Genomic DNA, 21,881 nt, shown 5'->3' with positions numbered 1-21,881 from the left:
AGTCCTGGACCAGTTTGCTAAGAAAACACACATCAGATATCTTGGAAACTAAGGCAACAAGCTAAGAAATACAGATGATGCGGTACTAAGGGGATATGGTCGGATAGAGAGAAGATTTGGCTGAAGAAATTGATATTTCCTTGATGAAAAACAATATTAAGCTTTCACAATACATGAAAAGTTTGACAAGCATGTGATAGTGGTTAATGGCACAAGTTCCAGAGGTGCTTCTACATGCCTGGTTGCATATAGAATATTTTCTGGGTGTGAAAGGTCAGACAATTAATGCGTTAATGCCTTTTATGTGAACTAAGTTGCAGCATCCTTTTAAGTGATCTTAAAAAGTTTGAAGAAAAAGAGAAAATTGTCCAATCTGTCAAGCAGTTGTTTCTCTCCACCTTCTCTGGTTACCATAGGAATTACATTTCCAGAGCTTCGCTGTATATACAAGGTCAATAATGCTGTAATCAAAGGCAGAGTGGTATGAGAAAAAAAGTCAAATTAAAACCAAAGGTGATATAAACAAGAGATATTTCCTTTCCTTTCATCAGCAGCACAGCATCTTGCCAAAGTGACTACAGGGTTATTCTTTCTGCCTCAGTCTTTAGGCTATTTCAGTCTGATCCTTTGGTGGCGATTACCCATTTTAGAACCAAAGGTGATATAAACAAGAGATATTTCCTTTCCTTTCATCAGCAGCAAAGCATCTTGCCAAATTGACTACAGGGTTATTCTTTCTGCCTCAGTCTTTAGGCTATTTCAGTCTGATCCTTTGGTGGCGATTACCCATTTTAAAAAAACAGTCATTGCATCTGGCATCAAACAGATGAGCTAAGAGCCACATGCTGTATCATGCAGTTTAGTTATATTCTGTTTTTCAAGGGATTCCCTTATTGCCCCATATGTCCAGCAGCTACATCTTGCACTCCCTATTATAAAGCAGTTAATTAAATTGCAAATCAGTCAGAGAAGTCCATCCTGTAAGGAGGGTAGTGTGTTTATTATTTATTTTACATTTGTTTACCGGGATAGTCCATCTGTGTGGTAGCCCATTTTCAGTGAGGCCCGGGGAGAAAAGCTCTGAAGTGAAATATGTACATCGACAGTTGCATTGCAAAATTTACACAGATATTTGAAATATATAAATGAAGAATACATCAATTATAAAGTAGACATTTAAAATATATAGAAGAGACCATTGCAATACTATAAAAGTTTTTTTTTACGTAGTAGATGTAGACCTTAGAGTATGCATATGTATTTGTTTTAATGTATAGGTAAATAAAGGTTCTTGAATTAATATAGCAGTTGCTATTGCATTAGTCAAAGTGCTTGTGGATGTTGTTAACTCTGGTGGTACAGGTTAGTAGTGGAGGTTGGTAGATTTGTGGGTGATGAAATATGTGGGAGAAGAAGACTTTGAGTGGTGGCTGTTGTATGGGGGAAAAGAAAACAAGTTGTTGGGAACTGAGTGCTGTTAGCCTGCACTGCTACAGGAGCATATCCAGTTGCTAGGGAGGTTATTTTTAGCATGTTTTTGAATTGTTTTGGGTAGGTAGTGTTTAGGATGTGTTGGGAATTGCGTTCCAAAGTTTGGAAATACAATGAGAGCAGAGTATTGGCAGACAATTTCCGGGTCCAAAAATTGTGGACCAGTGGAGACCATCCTTGAACTGCCAAGCATGAACTAATGTGGCAATAAAGAAATCTGTAATGCTGCTTATGCGTGTTCTGATCTTATGTTTTATAAAACATGCCTTTCTCGTCGCCTTTGATATGAAAGATGCCTGCTTGCATGTCTACATTCATAGAATTTGCAGACAGTGTCTCAGGTTCACAGTGGGAATCTGTCATTGCCAGTTCACCTTCTTGCTTTTTGCTTTCCTTCTCTGCCTGTGATCTTAACTGGGTGCTTTGCTCCATTATTCAGCCACAGGACTGAGAGGTTCCCATATGCACTGTTATTTGGATGACTTTTAATGCAGGTTCCTTTTGTAGAAGTGTTTTTTTTTTTTTCGGTGCACATGTCTAGATTGCATGCAAAATGATTAGCAAAACATCAGAGTGAAGTTCAGTGTAGGTAAAACAGTAAGTAGCTTAAAGCACAAAACTCTGAAAACATTAAAAAAGTAAAAGACTGAAGTTTTAACAGCAGTAGTTTAAGATCATCTTTTACGCCAAGATTAGGGAAGGCAGTGAACTTGCACAGAAGTGGTGCTAACTTGACAAAACCATGTCCTAAAATTAACAGTCCTTGGTCAGATAAAGCTCGTTAGAATAGTGTCTGAATCTTAAAAAAATGGTCAAGCCCCAGCACAGCTTGGTTGCATCAAGATGTTACAGCCAACATTCTGGCCTCAAATTCTGTTCTTGCTGGAGTCTGATGATTAGTATCAAGAGAACCCAAAGTGCAAAGCATTGCAGTAGTGAAGTTGAAAAGGTAACTGTGATTGAATGTCTGTCTCTAGGTCATATTTTGGTATCAGTAAGCTAATTATGGAAATGTTGCTGAGATGGAAATAATTTTTTTTAGCAGTGATACGTAGTCATTCATTCTCTGTACGTTATCAATGATCACACCAATATTTCTCAACCTAGAAGCAAACTTTATCCTGTTAATCTATTTAACAATAAATAGGGACAGACTAGGAGTTTGGAATTACTGGATGGTGTGCAGTAGCAATGCCTGTGTCTTCCCTGTATGTGGTTTCCTTAGATATTGCATCTTTTTCAGCATTGAATCCAGACATTCCTCAGGAAGACTGAACTTCTGATTGAGTTAAACACACAGCGTATCATTCACTTTAGCAGTTATTGTACAGCTGATGTCCTTCAAGGATGCATCTGCAGTCCTTACAAATGGGTTGTCCTGTCGTCAGGCAGCCCTTCGGTCGGCCGGATTCCAAAGTCTGGGTCTGGCCTCGGCTGGTGTCGCACTTCACCCGACGTCATAGCTGCAGTTATTCGGGTATAAAGGCATCAGCCGACGCCATTTTCCTCAGTCTTTCTTGCGCGTGGCCGAAGCAGAAGCTGTTCGCAAGTGCCGGTCGGTCAGATCCAGAGATTACTACTACCGAATACTACTTGAAGACTTCTAAAAGCTAAGTACCCGTTGGGGACTCTTTCTTGCCTCAGCCGATGTCAGAGAAAGTGAATAACTGTTTATCTTGTGGGAAACAAATACCTCATAAAGATTTCCACTCCTACTGTATACATTGCTTAGGCCCAGACCACGACGTAGCAGCTTGTCTAGCCTGCTCTTCTTTTAACCGACGGACGCTTAGACGTCGGTCGGAGTTTGCTGAACAAATTTTCGGCTCTGATTTTGCCTACATTATGCCGTCGGATCCTCCGACAACGCAAATTTCCAAAAAACGAAAAGAAATGGACCGACACTCGCGGTCTGCGGTCTCGGCCGAAACCGCGATTAAGCAAACCGCGAGTGTCTCGGTTTCGGCTGAAACCGAGCAAGCGGTTCTTTCTCCAGCCGAAACCTTGCCTTCTACCGAGGCCTCCTCTAACCTGGTAGAATCTGCTTCTGAAATCCAGCCTTCTGTTGCGGTTTCTCAGGAATTATCAGACACAATTCCCCTGGATATTTCCACCCCTGCACGTGGAGCTGCTAGGCCTCCTGCAGCCATGTCTATTAAGGCCTTTGCCAGGGCTAAAGCAGCTAAAGCTTCAAAATCTGTGCCTGCCAAACCCCCCTCACACAGGCCCAGCACTAGCTCTCATATGCTATCTTTGGCTGAGGATTTAATTTCTTTAATTCGTGGATCCCAGCCTCATCCAGACAGGTCCTCTCTCCCACCTCCAGAAAAGAGACCTAGAGCAGAGCCCCCTGAACCAGTATCCACTGATGGTTCCTCTGATGAATCAGAACATGCAGACCTTCCTGAGGCTTCTTATTCTCCTTACGAAGACTCTGATGCTGAAGAGTCCATTCCTTCAGCCTCTCCACCTGAGGAATTTTCCTTTGGGGAAACCTTGCATGCTATGAGGGAACAATTTCAGTGGCAGGGCCAAGATTTCTCAGACTCCAGAAAAGGCTTAGAACCTTTCTACATTTGCCACAACATAGGCCTTTAGCTATACCTCCAGTTCTTTCTGTTGTAGATGATGCATTTAATGATGCTTGCACTGCTCCTGATTCATTACCTCCGGCTCCTGCTAAGCCCGATAGGTTCTACAGGGTCCCGGACACTCATCACCATTTATACAAGGCTCCTTTTGCAGATCCAGAGACCATCGCCCAGGGCCCTAAAGCTGTAGCTGCTACTTCTACTAAAAAAACCCTCCCCTCTGAAAGGGAATCCAGGTCCTTAGAGAGATGGGGTAAAAAAAGTTTACACTTCTGCTACCTTGTCAGCTAGGGCTTTGAACTGCCAATTTCATATGATTCAATATCAAGAGTTTATGCTTGACCAGTTAACTAAAAAGCTTTCCTCTGAAGAATCTTTAGATAAAAAATATGTTCAGGAAATGGTACCTAACATACAGCAGGTTAGTAACCATTCTTTAAAATGTGGCTATGATGCACTGGAGGCTTCCTTTAGATCAGCCATGACTGGCACAGTTATCAGGAGACATGCATGGTTGAAAGAACAGGCATTACCAGACCATGTAAAATCAAAGCTTTTGGATGCACCCATGGACAAGGTCAATTTATTTGGTTCCCCTGCTCAGCAGGTGCTAAAAAAGATGGAAGAGAAGGCGAAATCTGTACAAACGGTGAAAGATTTCTTACAGGTTCAACCTCCAAGGTTTAGCAGGAACTGGCCCTCCAAGAACTGGTCCTTTCCGGACTCCTCTAAGGCTCAGAGAGGCAGGAATAGGCGTTCAAGAGGCAGACACCAATCCAGGGGTGCCTACAGGGGACGCCAATGGCAAGGTAACAACCAGCGAGGCACAGACGCAGCCACCGCCACTACAACAACTCAATCACAGTGACTTGGCAGTGGCACCGCCTACCAGGGAACAACTAGAAGCATCCTTAGGCGGAAAACTAACCTTATTCTCAAAAAACTGGCATTGCATCACAAGGGAAAAATGGATTTTGCAAACTATAGACCAAGGTTACAGGTTCCATTTCCATACTCTACCAGGGAAGAGAGGAATGCCAAACCTACCACCTACTCAAAGGACAGAAGCTCTAAATAAATATCTCAGCTATTAAGAATGAGAGCTGTGGAAAAGGTACCATCTATGGAGCAAGGAAAGGGATTTTACTCCAGACTCTTCCTGGTACCAAGAAAAGAAAACAAATGGAGACCCATTCTAGACCTGTCCGCTTTGAACACATTCCTTATTGTTCCAAAATTCAAAATGCTGACCCTACAGCAGCTTCTTCCCATGCTGGGCAAGGAGTCTTGGCTGGTAACTCTAGATCTCAAGGAGGCATACCTGCACGTCCCCATAAGACCAATTTGCAGAAGATACCTCAGATTTCTTGCAGGATCAGAGCATTGTCAATTTTCAGCATTGCCCTTTGGCTTATCTACTGTGCCCAGAGTGTTCACAAAATGCCTGGCATCAGTAATTGCTCATTGCAGACTTCAGGGAATCCAAATTTATCCCTACCTGGACGACTGCCTGATACAAGCGGACAACAAAAGCAAGCTAGCAGAAGACTTACAAAGAGTCATTTACCTGCTGCAAGCCTTGGGATATACAGTCAATATAAAAAATTCAAGGCTGATTCCATCCCAAAGAATAACCTTTCTAGGTGCAGAGATGGACACATCAAAACAAATGACATTCCTAACTGCAGAAAAGAAAGAGCAACTACCTCTCTACTTCTTGGCATTAACAAAGCAGAACCACCTAACTGCAAGAAAAGTACTGCAAGCTCTAGGCTTCATGGCATCCTGCATAATTCTGGTCCCTCATGCCAGACTGCATATGAGAAAGCTACAGTGGTACCTAAGGAATTTATGGTCCCAACACAAGCACAGCCTAGAAACCAGAATCCCAATAATCCCATGCCTGAAACAAGAGTTCCTATGGTGGGCTCAGGCCTGCCAATCAAACACAGGATTGCCCTTCTGCAACAGCCAACCAAGCCAAACCATCACGACAGATGCCTCAGACCTCGGTTGGGGAGCACACATGCAGGGCAAGTGCATACAAGGCTTATGGACTCAAGACCAGCTGCGCCTACACATAAATCTAAAGGAAATGCTGGCAGTAAAACTGGCAATCCAGTCATTCAGACCATTTCTCCAAGAAGGTCAGTTGATGATAAGGACAGACAACACCACAGTTATGTGGTACATCAACAAACAGGGGGGCACCCATTCATATCCTCTATGCCGGCTGGCACTGGACCTATGGGATGTGGCCCTGAGCTACAACATTCAGTTACAAGCAATTTTTGTACCGGAAAAGAAAACATTCTAGCAGACATATTAAGCAGAACAACCACAGATGCCCACGAATGGATGCTTCATCCGGACATCTTCAAAGCCATCACAAGGGAATGGGGATTACCACAAATAGACTTGTTTGCATCCCCATTCAATCACCAGCTAAAGAAATTCTGCACAAGGACGTACCACCCACTTGCTTGGAAGGTGGACTCCTATCTTTCAGTTGGAAAAACCTGACAGCATACGCATTTCCACCACTTCCTTTGATGCACAAGGTGCTTCTGAAGATCAAAGAGGACCATCCAAGGATCATTCTGATAGCTCCAGACTGGCCAAGACAACATTGGTACCCATTGCTGAGGAGCATGTCTCGGGAACAAATATGGACACTACCCCTGATCCCATTGCTGTTAACACAGAACAACTACAACATCCTGCATCCAAACCTGAAAACTCTGCAGCTAACTGCCTGGAACATTACATAACAGCAATTAACCCAAACTTATCCCAAAGGGTTAAAGACATAATCCTGGAGGCTCGCAGACCTTCAACAAGAAAGAATTATGCAGCAAAATGGAAAAGATATCTCATTTGGAGTACTGCAAAGGGAGAAGATGTGACTCTGGTAAACATGGCCAACATCCTGGAGTACTTGGCAGAGCTCTTCCACACAGGCCTGTCCTATTCTTCCATCAAGATACATGCATCAGCTATTTCAGCACAATACAGCTTGGATCCTCCTGTCTTCTCTCATCCCCTGCTCAGACAGTTTCTGAGAGGAATTAAAAATGTAAAACCTCCCAGGAAACCACCATTGCCAGCATGGGACTTGAACTTTGTGCTAGAAAAATTGACACTTCCTCCTTTCGAGCCAGCAGCAACAGCAGAATTACAATACTTATCCTGGAAGACTGCTTTCCTGCTGGCAATAACTTCAGCAAGAAGGGTCTCTGAACTACAGGCATTAATGGCAGTACAACCCTTCCTGATCTTCCATCAAGATAGAGTGTCCATGAGAACAAATCCTACATTTATGCCTAAGGTGGTATCCAGAGTGTCATTAAATCAGGCTATCCACCTACCTACATTCTTCCCAAACCCACAGAACAGGGGAGAAAGACTTTTGCATACCTTGGATGTACACAGGCAGTTACGCTACTACCTGGACAGGACTAAGTCCAATAGAAAAACTGACCAGCTTCTGGTAGCATATGCCACAGAAAAGGAAGGAAAACCAATTTCAAAACGGACAATCTCCAAATGGATAGGAGATTGCATTAGATTTTGTTACTCCTACCATGGAAAGAAAACTCCAGAGAACATCAGGCCTCACTCCACAAGGGCTGCAGCCACTACCACAGCTTTCTTACGAGGAGTGGCTACCAAGGACATTATAGAGGCTGCTACTTGGACCTCCGTGCATACATTTGCCAAGCATTACAATTTACCTTTATACTCTAGATCCCGAGCAGGTTTTGCCACTGCTGTTTTGCAGGGGATTCTAGCTACACCATAATCACTACTCTTTCCTCCTCCCCTTGTTTAGCTATGGTATTCTACCCATTTGTAAGGACTGCAGATGCATCCTTGAAGGACATAGTACGGATGTCCGATAGGAATGCATCTGCAGTCAGGATTACCCACCCACCTTCCCCTCTGAGGTACTCCTAGGGTATTTGCCAGCCTTCAGCTAGCTTGGGGGGGGATCTATTATGGTGTATTTGTTTGTAGATATGTACATACATGCTTATTTTTTGTGTTTGCTCACTACTATTTGGAATCATTGGCATTTATCCAAATTTAGCCTTCCAAGAGGGCACCTGGCATCTGGGGCAAGAAACACTGAGGAAAATGGCGTCGGCTGATGCCTTTATACCCGAATAACTGCAGCTATGACGTCGGGTGAAGTGCGACACCAGCCGAGGCCAGACCCAGACTTTGGAATCCGGCCGACCGAAGGGCTGCCTGACGACAGGACAACCCATTTGTAAGGACTGCAGATGCATTCCTATCGGACATCTACATTTATGGTAGGTACAAAACTGTACTTTCTTAGTAATTGATTTGAGTGGAAGTGTAAATGATGTGAACTGTAGAGGAGCCTGGACTAAAGCCTCTGGAATCCTGATGGAACAGCAGAGGACGCTGGAAAGAACTCTTTCTGAAAAGCACATAGACTATCCTGCTAGCTGAAAGGCAATGTCCATACTGATGTGTAGTTTTTTTTTCACTTCATTTGTGAGCAAGGTAAGATTACAAGTGTCCCTTTTCTGGGACCCAGGAGTCCAGTTTGAATAAAGGACTTGCTTAGAGTTGCACTGTAGAGAAATGGAAGTAGAAGGAATTTGACCCTGTACCCTGGCCTACACGGTGGTACAGCGGTAGCGTTGTTGCCTCACAGCAAGAGGTTCTCCTGTTTGATTCTCGGCTGGAGTGCAGGGAGTGCCTTCTGTGTGGAGACTGCATGTCCTCCCCGCGGTTGGGTGGGCGTTCGAAAGACATGCGTAAATGGGCATGCCTTCATTGAAGGTTGAACGTTGAGCTGGCACCTTGGCGTTCGTCAAAATCTACTGCCAATCATTAGTGGACCGGAGTTCCGCTATGGCGACCCCTAACCGGGAAAAGCCGAAAGACATCAACAACCCTGGCCTACATTAAGTAGCAATGTCTGTTGACCTGACTAGAGGAAGCCCAAGGCAGAAATGAACCAGACTATGGTTGTACCACACAGCTGTCTGTTTCCAGTTTAGATGTGACATCTCAAGTACATCATCCATCATGAATAGCAGAGGATACCTTTTAGACAAAGCTAAGTCTGTTCCCTAGTCTAGGGGCATTCTGTGGATCATCCATCTGATTCATCCAGAATTAGCTGCAAGTTTAACCCTCTGAATCTACAGTGGCTGCTGAAAACATTTGAGGAAGGTAACTGAAGCATTATTTCGCTAGCTGATCCTTGCCTTGTAATAGTAATTCATTATACACCGTTTCCTTCACACTGAGAGCATTTATTTTCTAGCTCAACAAGTGCCCATCTCCTCGGCATAGCTTCTGTTTAACTGAGTGTCTATTACTGTGCACTTTCTCTGCTGCTTTTCTTTCTTGCATACATAGATAGGTAACTAATGCAGCAGCCTACACTTCATAAGCTTTAAGCTGGATTCTACTTGTCTGTCTGTAAGTTATTACTCAACTCAAAAAAGTTTGTTCCCTGCAGCCATCATACTATAAATGTGTTTTTGTTATTGTATGTTATTTTTCTGTTAAATAATTAGCCAGTTATAATTTCTCTGTTTTTTTTTTGTTAATGCTATGTTCATGTAAGAAGTATTTAAAAATCCTGTAAGTAAGCTCATGTGTAGCTGTTTTTACCCTGCATTTGTAAATGTACATCATGTATAACTTAAATGTAGAGTTTTTTCTCCCCAGTCCTCCCCTGAAAATGAGTTTTACCTAGTAGAACTTTTCCTGGTCAACAAAGACAAATAATAAATTAAACAAATAAATGCTGTCATCATCTAAGTGAAACTACACTAGAGTATACATCCAAATCTTGGCATTTTTACTCTTTTTAACACTGAAATGGAATCTGTCCTGTTCACTAGACTAGTTAAGTGTTGGGCAGCGAGTCTAATGCTTACATTAGTTCTGACAACAAAAATATCAACACTGTTGACGATGTTGATACATCCGTCAAGTTAGAGAGTTATTAGAAACCTGCATCAAGCCCATAACAGTCCAAAGTAAAGATTTGTATACCAAGTACCCACTTACAGCATAGACCCCATTCAGTATTGAAGAGCTGTAGGTGTTGTGAGCACAAACATCATAACATTCTCTCTAGATTACAGTCTTCCTGCAGCATACTTTGTCTTACAGTTTCACTGATATGGTTTAAGTATATAGAATTATTGGCTGTTTATTCATTGTGTAGTTTCAACATCATGTGCTGTGTTGCAGTAGTCATAGTGAATTAAAAATGCATTTTTGTCCTTACAGATATTCCTGAAATACCAGAAAGCATCTCATACTGCAGATCACTACAGATAGCAGATTTTAGTGGCAACCCACTCACAAGGTGAGGAAAGCATGGGGAATGCACAGATGCAGTATTTGATGTGTAGTCTATTCACTTTAGTATTTCAAATATATGCTATTATAAGTAGCTGTTTTGAGTAGTTTGTCTTTTGTAAGAATGCCTTTTTAATTCTCTTCAGAGTTGTTATCCACCTAACTTGGTTATGTGATTTGACGCTGTCCTACAATGTCCGAGTTTCCTTTCTCATTGATATGCTAAAGTGTGCTTTATTATAACGAATGATCTGAAGTTGTCGGTCTTTATTTTGTCATCAATGTATGGGTTTAGTTCTGAAGCGTCGGAACCAACTCAGCCGCTTCTATAGCTTGTGGAGTCAAAAAAACTCCTAAGCACATCATTACCCACAATGCTTAGAGTAAATTACTTTAGATCTAGTTTGCTGCTTTCAGCTTCAGATGTGGTTTTCCATTACACTCTTGAGCCTTATTCAGTTAAGTATGAAATTTTATATTAAACTAATTTTTTTCTTCTTTTCTAAGCATCTTTTTAGCCTTTTCCTTTTCTATTGCACCCTTTAAATTTTTCAGACACTTTTTAGGCAAAATTTTCACTCCCTTTCCTTTCTTGTTTACCATTAGGCAGCTCTTCTTACCATTGTTGGTAACCCTTCCTTTACCACTAGGTATATTTTCACTACCATTGCTGGTAGTTCCTTCTTATTTAAAAAAAAAAAAAAATCTCTTCTTTCTCTGTTGTTTTTACCTTCCGATTGTTTGTTTTTTTTTTTGTTTTTTTTTTTGGTGTGGTAGTTGCTCTTCTGTGCGAGTGTGAGTCTGTGTTTTAGTGCGTGTTGTCACTGACCATTCACTATGGCTGCTAAAGAGAAGGGTGTAGCTGGCTTTTAGAAATGTGGCTGTAAAATTCCATTCTCGGACCAACAGATGCTGTGTGTTTATTGTTTGGGCCCCTTACATTTGCAGGAAGACTGATGTTCTTCGTGTTTCACTGTTGCAGTCATTACATTTGGGTAATCTGCTGGCAAGTTGCCCTCAGTCGGCCTGATTAACAAAGCCTTGGGTCTTTGCGTCGGTTGCTGTCCCTGCTTCCATGACGTCAGGGGTATAAAACATGCAGCCGACGCCATTACATCAGTCTTTCTTGCCATGCGCAAAGCAGAAGCAGTTCGCAAGTGCCGGTCGGCCAACTCCTGAAATTTTCATTTTCGAGTTTCAGAACCAAAGTCTTCAACTTAAAGCTAAGTACCCCATTGGGGAAACTTTTTCTTGCTCCTTACCGATGTCAGTAAAAGTTAATAATTGCATTACTTGTGGAAAGCAAATATCTCATAAAGATTTTCATTTGTACTGAATTCCTTGCCTAGGCCCTGACCACGATGTACCTTGCTGTCGGTTTTGTGCTTTATTTAATCAGCGCACTATCCGTCGTCGGTACATTTTTGCCTCTAAATATTTCGGTTCTCGGTTTAATTGTCCAGAAATGACGACTATTAGCCATCCGACTGCGTTTTTTCAGAATTCTGGCAAAGAAAGAGACAGGCCGTCGAGGTTCAAAACTGCAGACGAGGTTTCTCATAAGCCAGTTGCCAGTTCGCCGGTACTCAGTGAAGCGCTTTCGCAGCTCCTGATACCCGCTACTTCTGACTCGCAGGCCTCTACTGAGACCCATTCCGAGTCTGGTATGCCGCGAGATGCTTCACCTTTGGAACTCCAGACCCTTCTGCAACCTTGGATGGGTCTGGAGCCACTGTGCAGGCACCGGCTTCTGAGGGTGTATTCAGGCCTACAGACTTGCATATTAAACCAACTCCACCTTCTATACTAAGGCCTAAATCTAGGTCTGTCTCTAAAAAACTGATGCCCAGGCCACATGTTCAGGCCCCTATGCCTAAAAAACAAATGATCAAAATGGCTGAAAATCTTATTGCTCTAATCAGGGGTAGTCAATACCCCCCCCTTCTAAAAGGCCTAGGGCTGAGCTTAACTATGAATCTTCTGATCAAGACTCTGTTTCTTCTAATTCTTCCAATGACCTGGATTTGTCCATACCTACTTATGAGGATCCTGATGCAGAGGATTCCATTCCCTCTGCCCCCCCCCCCCCGAGGACTTTTCTTTTGGTGAAACTTTACATACCTTAAGGGAGCATTTCCACGGGGAAAGTCAGGAATTTTCTGAATCTAAAAAGAGGCTTAGAGAGTTCACCCTTCTACCTTAGCATAGGCCTTTGGCTGTACCTCCTGTACTAGACATTGTTGTTGATATGTTTTTGGAATCCAGCATGGCCCCTGATTCCCTGCCTCCGGCTCCTAGTAAACCTGACAGATACTACAGGGTTCCTGAGTCCCACAAGTTCCTTTTCAAAAATCCTGTTGCGGATCCAGAAACCTTTTCTCAGGGGGCCCAAGGGCATTAAGGCTTCTACTGCTAAAAATTCTACCCCTTCTGAAAGAGAGTCCTGGGCGCTGGATAGATGGGGTAAAAAGGTTTATACTTCTGCAACCTTGGCAAACAGGGCTTTAAACTGCCAATTTCATATGTTAAAATATCAACAGCATATTATTGGACTGCTTAAACAGAAAATGATGTTGATTCTGACTGTGTGGAAAATAAAGATTTACAGGAGTTATTGCATTCTGCTGAACAAGTTGGAAAACATACTTTGCAATGTGCTTTTGATTCTTTAGAGGCCTCTTGCAGGGCTGCTGTTACTAGGTCTTTGCTTAGAAGACATGCTTGGCTTAAGGAGCAATCTCTGCCTGATCATGTTAAAGCAAAATTGTTGGATGCTCCTTTAAATCAGGACCGCCTGTTTGGCAATAAGGCTGAAGAAGTTCTAAAAAAGATAGAAGATAAAGCTAAATCTATGCAAACTGTAAAAGATTTCTTACAAGTGCAACCTCCAAGATTTAGTAGGCACTGGCCTACTAAGAATTGGTCCTTTCCAGCTCCTTCCAGATCCACTCAAGCCAAACCCAGACACACCAAAAGCACCAGGTTTCAGTCCCAAGGGACTCTCAGAACTAAGCAGTGCAGGACCTCCATTTCCAAATCTGGAAATAAGACACCCCCTATGGTAAACAGCCTCAATGACTTTCCTTTAAATTTACCAAGCACTTCCCTTTTAGCCGCCCCTTTGGGGGGAACGATTGCTCTTCATGCAAAAAACTGGGAGCTTATAATCCAGGACAAATGGGTTTCCCTTTTAACCATGGTTGCTATTCAGCTGGTACCGGAAGAGGAAAATGGGCAAGGTTTCTATTCCAGGCTTTTCCTGGTACCCAGAAAAGACAAATCACGGCGTCCAATTCTGGACTTGTCTACTCTAAACACCTTTCTGGACATTCAAAATTCAAGATGCTGACTCTTCACCAGTTGCTTCCTATGCTAGGCAAAGATGCCTGGTTGGCAGCTCTAGATTTAAAAGAAGCTTACCTGCATATCCCAATCAGGGAATCTTGCAGAAGATACCTACACTTCAAAGCAGGCTACTTGCATTATCAGTTCTCTGCACTGCCCTTTGGCTTGTCTACTGCGCCCAGGGTATTCACATAGTGCTTGGCTCCAGTAATTGCATTTTGCAGGCAAAGAAATATTCAAATATATCCATACCTGGACAATTGTCTAATTCAGGCAGAAAACCAGGCCATACTTCTAAATCATCTGGCATTTGTAAAAAGGGTTCTGACTTGTTTAGGGTACTCCATAAACGAAAAGAAATCACAACTGGTACCCTCTCAACAGATTACATTCCTGGGTGCAAGCTTGAATACAACTGCCCAGATGGCTTTACTCACGCCAGAAAAGCAAATTCATTGGGTAACTTATTTCAAACAAGTGGCCACAAAAACCCTGCTTATCTACAAGACAAATACTGCAAGCCTTGGGGTTCATGGCCTCCTGCAGTCTTCTTATTCCATAAGCAAGACTGCATATGAGGAAACTTCAGTGGTACTTAAAAAGTCTATGGAGTCAACATTGTCACAGCCTGGAAACAATGATTCCTATCATACCTTGCCTATTCCTGGAGTTCCTTTGGTGGGCAGAGGCCTGACACCAAAACAAGGGACTGCTATTCACACTACCCCCTGCCCCCCCCCAAACCCTAACTACAGACGCATCAGACTATGCATGGGGGGCTCACTTGGCAGGGAAATGCATTCAGGGCAAATGGAACCCAAATCAAATGCACCTACATATCAATCAAAAAGAAATGTTAGCTGTACAAAATCCTCTGACAGCCTTCAAGGACTACATTCATCCAGGAAAACTAATGGTAAAGATGGACAACACCACGGTTATGTGGTACATAAGCAGGGGGGTACACATTCCTATCCCCTCTGCAGACTAGCCATGGCATTGTGGAACACAGCCTTGAGCTACCAAGGGCAACTACAAGCTAATTCCTGCCAGGAAAACTGAATACACTGGCAGACGGACTAAGCAGAAATCTCAGGGACCCACACGAGTGGAAACTGGAACCACGGATGTTCAACTTGTTGACAAGAAAATGGGGGAGCCCAGACATAGATCTATTTGCCTCCCCCCAGAACTACCAGTTGGACAAATTTTGCACAAGGACTCCTCACAAAAATGCCTGGAAAGTGGATGCTCTGTCCTTCAGCTGGAAAGACCTGTCAGTCTACGCCTTTCCCATTCTGCCTCTGCTCTCCAAAGTTCTGCTAAAAGTCAAACAGGACAAACCAAAAATGATTTTGATTGCTCCAGACTGGCTGCTCCAACACTGGTACCCACTTTTGCGCAGTGTGTCACAAATATCTCCATGGCACCTGCCTTAAACACTTTCCTTGCTGTCTCAGCAGGACAACCAAATACTGCACCCTCCGCTCCCAACATTGAACCTTGCAGCTTGGCTAATCACTTAAATTCACCCTTAGTATCCCTCAGCAAACCCGTGATGGATGTCATCTTGGAGACGAGAAGACCTAGTACTAGAAAATCTTATGCTGACAAATGGAAAAGATTCTGTGCCTGGAACCAGTCTTTAGGGATAAGCACAGCAGAGCCCAGTTTACCTCAGATTTTGCAATACTTAACTGAGATGCTTCACAAGGGCCTGTCTTTTTCCTCTATTAAAATCCACACTTCAGCTATTTCATCTCACTATAACACAGAACCACCTCTCTTTTCTCATCCCTTGCTCAAGCAGTATCTTAGAGGGGCAAAGAACTTGAGACCACCCAGGAGAGCTCCTACCCCTGTCTGGGACCTTAACTTTGTTTTGGAAAAGCTCACTTTACCTTTGTTTTGAGCCAACTGCTACTGCAGACTTAAATTTTCTTTCTTGGAAAACAGCCTTCCTATTAGCAATCACTTCAGCTAGAAGGATATCTGAATTACAGGCCCTTATGGTAGTGGAGCCTTTCATCATCTTTCATGTGGACAGGGTATCTCTGAGGACCAATCCATCCTTCATGCCCAAGATGGTTTCCAGTGTGGCTCTTAACCAGTCCATTCATTTGCCAACTTTCTATCCCAATCCGCAGAACAAAGGGGAACAGATTCTGCATTCCTTGGACGTGCACAGACAACTTAGATTCTACTTGGACAGAATTAAATTTAGAAGAAAATCTGAACAATTGCTAGTGGCATTTGCTGCTGGGACAGAGGGGAAGGCTATTTCAAAACAAACCGTTTCTAAATGGATAAGCCATTGCATTAATTTCTGCTATAAGCAGCATGGAAAACCTTATCCCCAGGGGATCAGATCTCATTCCATCAGGGCTGCATCTACTTTTGCAGCCTTTCTCAGAGGTGTTCCTACCAGGGATATTCTAGAAGCTGGAGTTCAGTACATATTTTCACCAAGCGTTATCATTTACCAATTTACTCTAAATTCAGAGCTGGCTTTGCCACTACTGTCTTGCAGGGCCTTATAGCTGGTCCTAATGCTGTATAAACCCATCCTCCCAACCATAGCTTTGGGAATCCACCCAAATGTAATGACTGCAACAGTGAAACATGAAGAACATAGTACAGTTGTGTACACTTACCATGAATGTAGATGTTCGAGTGTATTCACTGTTGCAGTCCTGGTTACCCTCCCTCCAGCCCCCTGTTTTTCTCTTACTATGCCTCTACTTTCCTTTACTATGCTTAAAAGCCTTTGGTTTTGGTTGGAGGCATATTTTTGTGTGTTTAATTTTATTTGCTCCCCATTTGGGGGGCACCTGACATCTGGGGCAAGAAAAACTGATGTAATGGCGTTGGCTGCATGTTTTATACCCCTGACAACCTGACGTCATGGAAGAAGGGACAGCAACCGACGCAAGACCCAAGACTTTGTTAATCAGTCTGACTGATGGCAACCTGCCAGCAGATTATCCAAATGTAATGACTGCAACAGTGAATACACTCGAACATCTACATTTATGGTAAGTGTACACAACTGTACTTTCCATCTGCCATGCTTTTAGCCACTCCGTGTTGGTGGAAAGGAAAAATAATGTTATTTTGAAAGGTCTGCTTCCCTCCTCCTTTGGGGAGGCCATATCTGGACAGGACACTAAAATCAGTTGTGGACATACTACTACAACTTCTACCTCCTCCAGATCTTCGGAGGTGAAGAAGCAATCTGCCTCTATCCCGAGAACTTTCTTAGCACTGAGTTCTAAAAAGAAGACTTCGATGTCCACAACTTCATCAGAGCCTATTTCAAAATCTTTAGAGTCTGCATCTGCTTCCTCAGTTCTGATACTTCCATCAGCACACCGGATCTGGAATCTATAGGTTCACTTCCCAGGACACAGTATTTCCCCTTCTATATACCCCCTTGCTGACAGGCCACTGTCTCCCTTCTTGATCAGATCAAAGTCCCCTTTGGTGGTCTTGGTCTGTTCTTCCAGGAGTCTAACTGAAAATGACATGGAGAAGTTGGTAATGACAATACTTTGGACCCAAGTGGTGTCAGGGATGCCATCGATTTTACCTCTTTAGGACAGGCACCAATACTTCTGTACCTCCTCCTCTAATTTCTACAGGCACTTGAGTGGTCTGTTCCACGTTTTCTGGGTTTTGAATGTATCTTTTTCTTCAGAACAGATGACTGCCATGAGCACTTAGACTCCCCAGTGTTCCATCACGGAAAACACAGATTTTGATGAGGGCGAAGGGTCCCCCCAGGTTACCTCCTGACTGTCTCCTTTGGAGACATCCTGGAAATCCTTAAGCAGAGAGGTGATTGGAAGCCTCTCAACTGTTCAGTTGAGGAATGTGTGTACCTGCAGGCTTTCAGTACCCTCCCATCTACTTCCTGGGTATCTCCACCTATCAACGAGCTCCTTGAGTTGATCTTTTGGTGGGCGTGGATGGCCCCTGATGCCAGCGAACCAGTCCCTAAAAGGCCAGATAAAATTATCGCAGCCCTGGAGGATAAACCCTTCTGGTGAAAAGGAGTTGCTGTAGATGCCATGGTTGTAGCGGTAGCCACTAAAAAGGAACTAGCAGAGGATAGTTCCTCTAGCCATCCTCCCAACAAGGAGTCATGGGAGATGGATAGATTCAGGAAGTGAGTTTATGCTTCATCGATGTTTGCCCTGTGGTCTTTGAATAACTTAGTGCACACTACTAGATTAAAGAGAGATCTAATCAAGGAGCTGTCAGATACTCTCTCAGGAACTGTTTCTGAGGAAGTGTGTGAATCAGTCACTTCCCAGTTAGCTACCCTGACTTTCTAATTCTTCCATGAGACTCATTTCACATGTAGCTGAAGGAACGACAGAGCAGTGGGTTCAGGTATTTCCATAAGGAGGCATGCCTGGATGCTCTTGTGTGATTTTGCGGAGCCCTTTAAGTCTCCATTTTCAATGCACCCTTTGACGACTCATCCCTTTTTGGTCCAACTGTTAGAGACACTTTAACCAGGTGTGAGAAGGATGGGAAAACCCGTTCTGCCATAGGAGTAAGTTTTTCCACTCCTCAAAGGTCTTTTTCTAGGGACCCACGAGGAACTGGAAAAATGTGGTTCATAAAATCCTAAGGGTCTTCCCAGAATACACATGGTGATGGTTCCTCCAGGGGCAGAGGGGGAACAGTGATGGAAGATGTCACCCAGGCGGCAGAGGTGGCCCGCAGAACCAGGGTTTCTGGGGTTCCTTTTTTTGGGAAATCCTTCCAGTGCTCCTGAAAGGAGACCCAATTGTCTACCTCTGGAGGCAAGCAGGGGGTTGCTTATCCCTGCACCTGAAACCACAGCAAGAAATCACATCTGATACTTGGATGCAGAGAATCATTTCTAGAGGTTACACAATTCCCTTTTCCTTTCTTCCTCCTCAGTCAAAGAAGTTCTCCGATGTCTCACCAAGTCAGAGGGAGCAGGCAGCCATTAAAATTCAAAAGCTGCTCAAAAAAGAGTCATCCAAGAAGTCCCACCAGACCAGATAGAATCCAGGTTTTACTCCAGATTCTTTAGTGCCAAAAAAAGACAGGACTGGAGACCAATTTTGCATTTCAGCAAACTGAACAAATCTGTTCTAAAAACCAGATTCTGGATGGTCACAGTACAGTCCATTTTTCTGCTTTTAGGAAAGGACAACTGGATGTGCTCTGTAGATCTTCAGGGCACGCACTACCACATAAAGGTGGACAGGCGTTCCAGAGGATTCCTTCGCTTCCAGCTGGGAGCCAGTAGAGTTCTGCCCTTTGGTCTCACCACAGCCCCCAAGGTGTTCACCAAATGCATGGCAGTAGTAGTAACACTTAAGATTGCAAGGATTCCGGGTGTTTTCATATCTAGACTGGCTTATTTCTGCTGCAACCAGGCACCTACTTTTAACAGCAAGGCAGGAGGTCTTACAGTTGTGTGACCATTTGGGTGTTGCAATCAACTTCGAGCAATCCTCACTGGAACCAACCCAAAATCTAACATTTATAGGAGCTTCATTGGATACAACAACATCCATTGCTTCACTTTCTTTATCTCAACTAGAAACTGTTCAGACTCTAGTCCAGACGCTAGTACAAAAGGCGAAGGTACCTGCATGGCAGGTACTTCAGACATTAGGTTCAATGGCAGCTGCCATAACCCTTGTTTCACTAGCCAGGTTCCATGTGAGAAGTTTACAGTGCTTGCTAGCAGCACAGTGGTCCAGCCTTCCTCATCCCTTGTCGGTGCCAATCTTGATCACCAACACATACAAGAGGGATCTCTTGTGGTGGGTTCATTTGGAGCAAGTCTTAGAGCGGCCATTCATTCCCTTTCAACCCAATGCCACAGTGACCACGAACGCTTCCCAGCTTGGGTGGGGGAGGCATTGCTAGGGAAAGATGGTCCAAGGCACGTGGTCCCCAACAGAGGATGACAGCAGTGCTGTTAGTGTTGCAAGCATTCCAGGACACTCTACCTTTAGGAGTGATTGTGATTTAGACAGACACCTCAGGCTTCATGCCCACTGAGTGGCACACAGCTGCAGTTATCCCACTCCACAAAGGGGGATCCACCTTGGATCCAGGGAAGTACCTTCCCAATAGTCTGATGAGCCTGATCTGCAAGGGCATGGAACGCATTATCATGGAACTTATAAACAAAGACATTGGCAACCTTCAAACACTGAACCCCACCCAGTTTGGGTTCGTGAAGGGCCGATCTTGTCTCCTGAACCTGATTGACTTCTTCAAATCAGTCTCCAGAGCTGTGGATGAGGGTAAGGAGGTCCACACAGCCTATCTGGACCTCGCCAAGGCCTTTGACACCATCCCCCACTCTGGAATCATAGATAAACTTACTACGCTGGGCAAAAATCCCTACATCACTCGATGGGTTCCCAACTGGCTTACTGGCAGAACCCACACTAAAAGTAGCCGACTCCAAATCCAGCTCCAGGCAGGTGACAAGTGAAGTACCTCAGGGTTCAGTCTTGGGACCGCTCTTGTTTAGCATCTACTTCTCTGAAGTACAGGCCAACACTAAGGGACTTTGGCTAACAAAGTTTGCAGATGACTGCAAACTGGGAGCCATTATTGAATCCCCAAATGATGTGGATATTCTACAAAAGGACCTTACAGAAACAGATGCTTGGTGCTAGAGCCATGGGCTCAAGCTTAATGCCAAGAAATGTATAGTTATCCCCTTTGGGAAAAACCATGTACCCATGAATTACCACATAGGTGGCAGAACACTAAACACAAAGTGTGATGGAGAGACTTAGGGACACAGGTGGACAGTGGTCTCACCTTCGATAACCATATAGGTAGGTACTAGGCTATCTGCCCGAAGGCATTTATAAGCATAGCCAGAATGTGTTGGCTTTTGCCGCCCCCTTAGATTAGTTCCCTGTGCCTCTGTCCAGCAGAGACACTAACGTGATCCCCGGGGTAAACTTTGTTTTCCATAGTCAATGTTTCTCTTGAAGTGCGTTAGCGAGGAGCTCTGCCTAATGTAGATTGGAATCTTGTTCCAAAGCATGAGAAGTCTCTGGGACAGGAATCTATCCCTCCAGCACATCCTATTTATTGTTGTGGTGAGGTTTGGATCCCTAAAGCTTGTGGCTTGAGGGGGTAAGGTTTTCTTTAGGTGGAGCATGTCCATCAAATCTGGGTTGGACATGTCCTTGTATGTCAGGCAGAGATCACCTCTGAGTAGGCAGTATGCAACAGAGAACAGATGGAGTTTTTTCAGTCGAGCTGCATAGGGCATGTGTTTGAGGCCAGTGATCCTCTTGGTGAGGTACATCTGTGTTCTTTCCAGCTGTTGCAGGTGTCTTGTAAGGTACATCCCAAATGGGGCATTGTACTCTATGATGGGTCTGATGAGTAGAGGGGCACAATGACCTCTTGATCTGGATGCGAACCCTTTTGTGATTAGGTGGGCCACATAGAAGGATTTTCTAACCACTTTGGCAATGTGATTATCAAAGGAGAGATTACTATCTACTTGGATCCCCAGATCCTGTATTACGTTTTATGTATTTAGGGGACTACCACCTATGTGGTAGTTTGTGGGTACTTTGTTTTTTCCAAAGGGGATGACTATGCACTTTTTGGCATTTAGCTTGAGGCCATGATTTTGACATCAGATATCGCCACAACAGTCGCAAATTCCTTCTATGTGGCACACCTCATCACTAAGGGCTTTTCATCCAGAAAAAAGGAGGTCATTGTCCCCACTATACTTATCCCTCAGTAGACCCATTATAGAGTACAACGCCCCGTTTGATATGTACCTCACAAGACATTTGCATCAGCTGGAAAGGCCACAGAAGTACCTCACTAAAAGAATCACAAGCATAAAGCAGATGCCATATGCTGACCAACTAAAAAAACTCCAGCTATACTCTGTGGCATATCGTCTACTCAGAGCTGATCTCTGCTTAACATAGGCCATGTCAAACCCTGAGCTGTTGGACATGCTCCACTTAAATCCCAATCCCTCAGAGCCACACGCTCCAGGGATCTAAACCTTGTCATTACAATGAACAACACATGCTGGAGGGATAGGTT

General features: G+C 43.8%; 1 protein-coding gene across 1 annotated transcript in view; it reads left to right on the top strand.

Moving 5' to 3' along the window:
• The window catches only part of LRRC1 (leucine rich repeat containing 1), a 990,271-nt gene that overhangs the window by 68,506 nt on the left and 899,884 nt on the right, over positions 1-21,881 (top strand). The window contains exon 2 of the mRNA XM_044063772.1: positions 10,368-10,446. Coding sequence (XP_043919707.1) covers positions 10,368-10,446 — 79 coding nt within the window. The remainder of the gene's footprint in view (positions 1-10,367; positions 10,447-21,881) is intronic.

Source organism: Protopterus annectens, chromosome 2.part2, assembly GCF_019279795.1.
Source record: "Protopterus annectens isolate FY-2018-M chromosome 2.part2, PAN1.0, whole genome shotgun sequence".
In the NCBI taxonomy this organism is placed as follows: domain Eukaryota; kingdom Metazoa; phylum Chordata; order Ceratodontiformes; family Protopteridae; genus Protopterus; species Protopterus annectens.
This window is presented reverse-complemented; position numbering and strand designations above follow the sequence as displayed.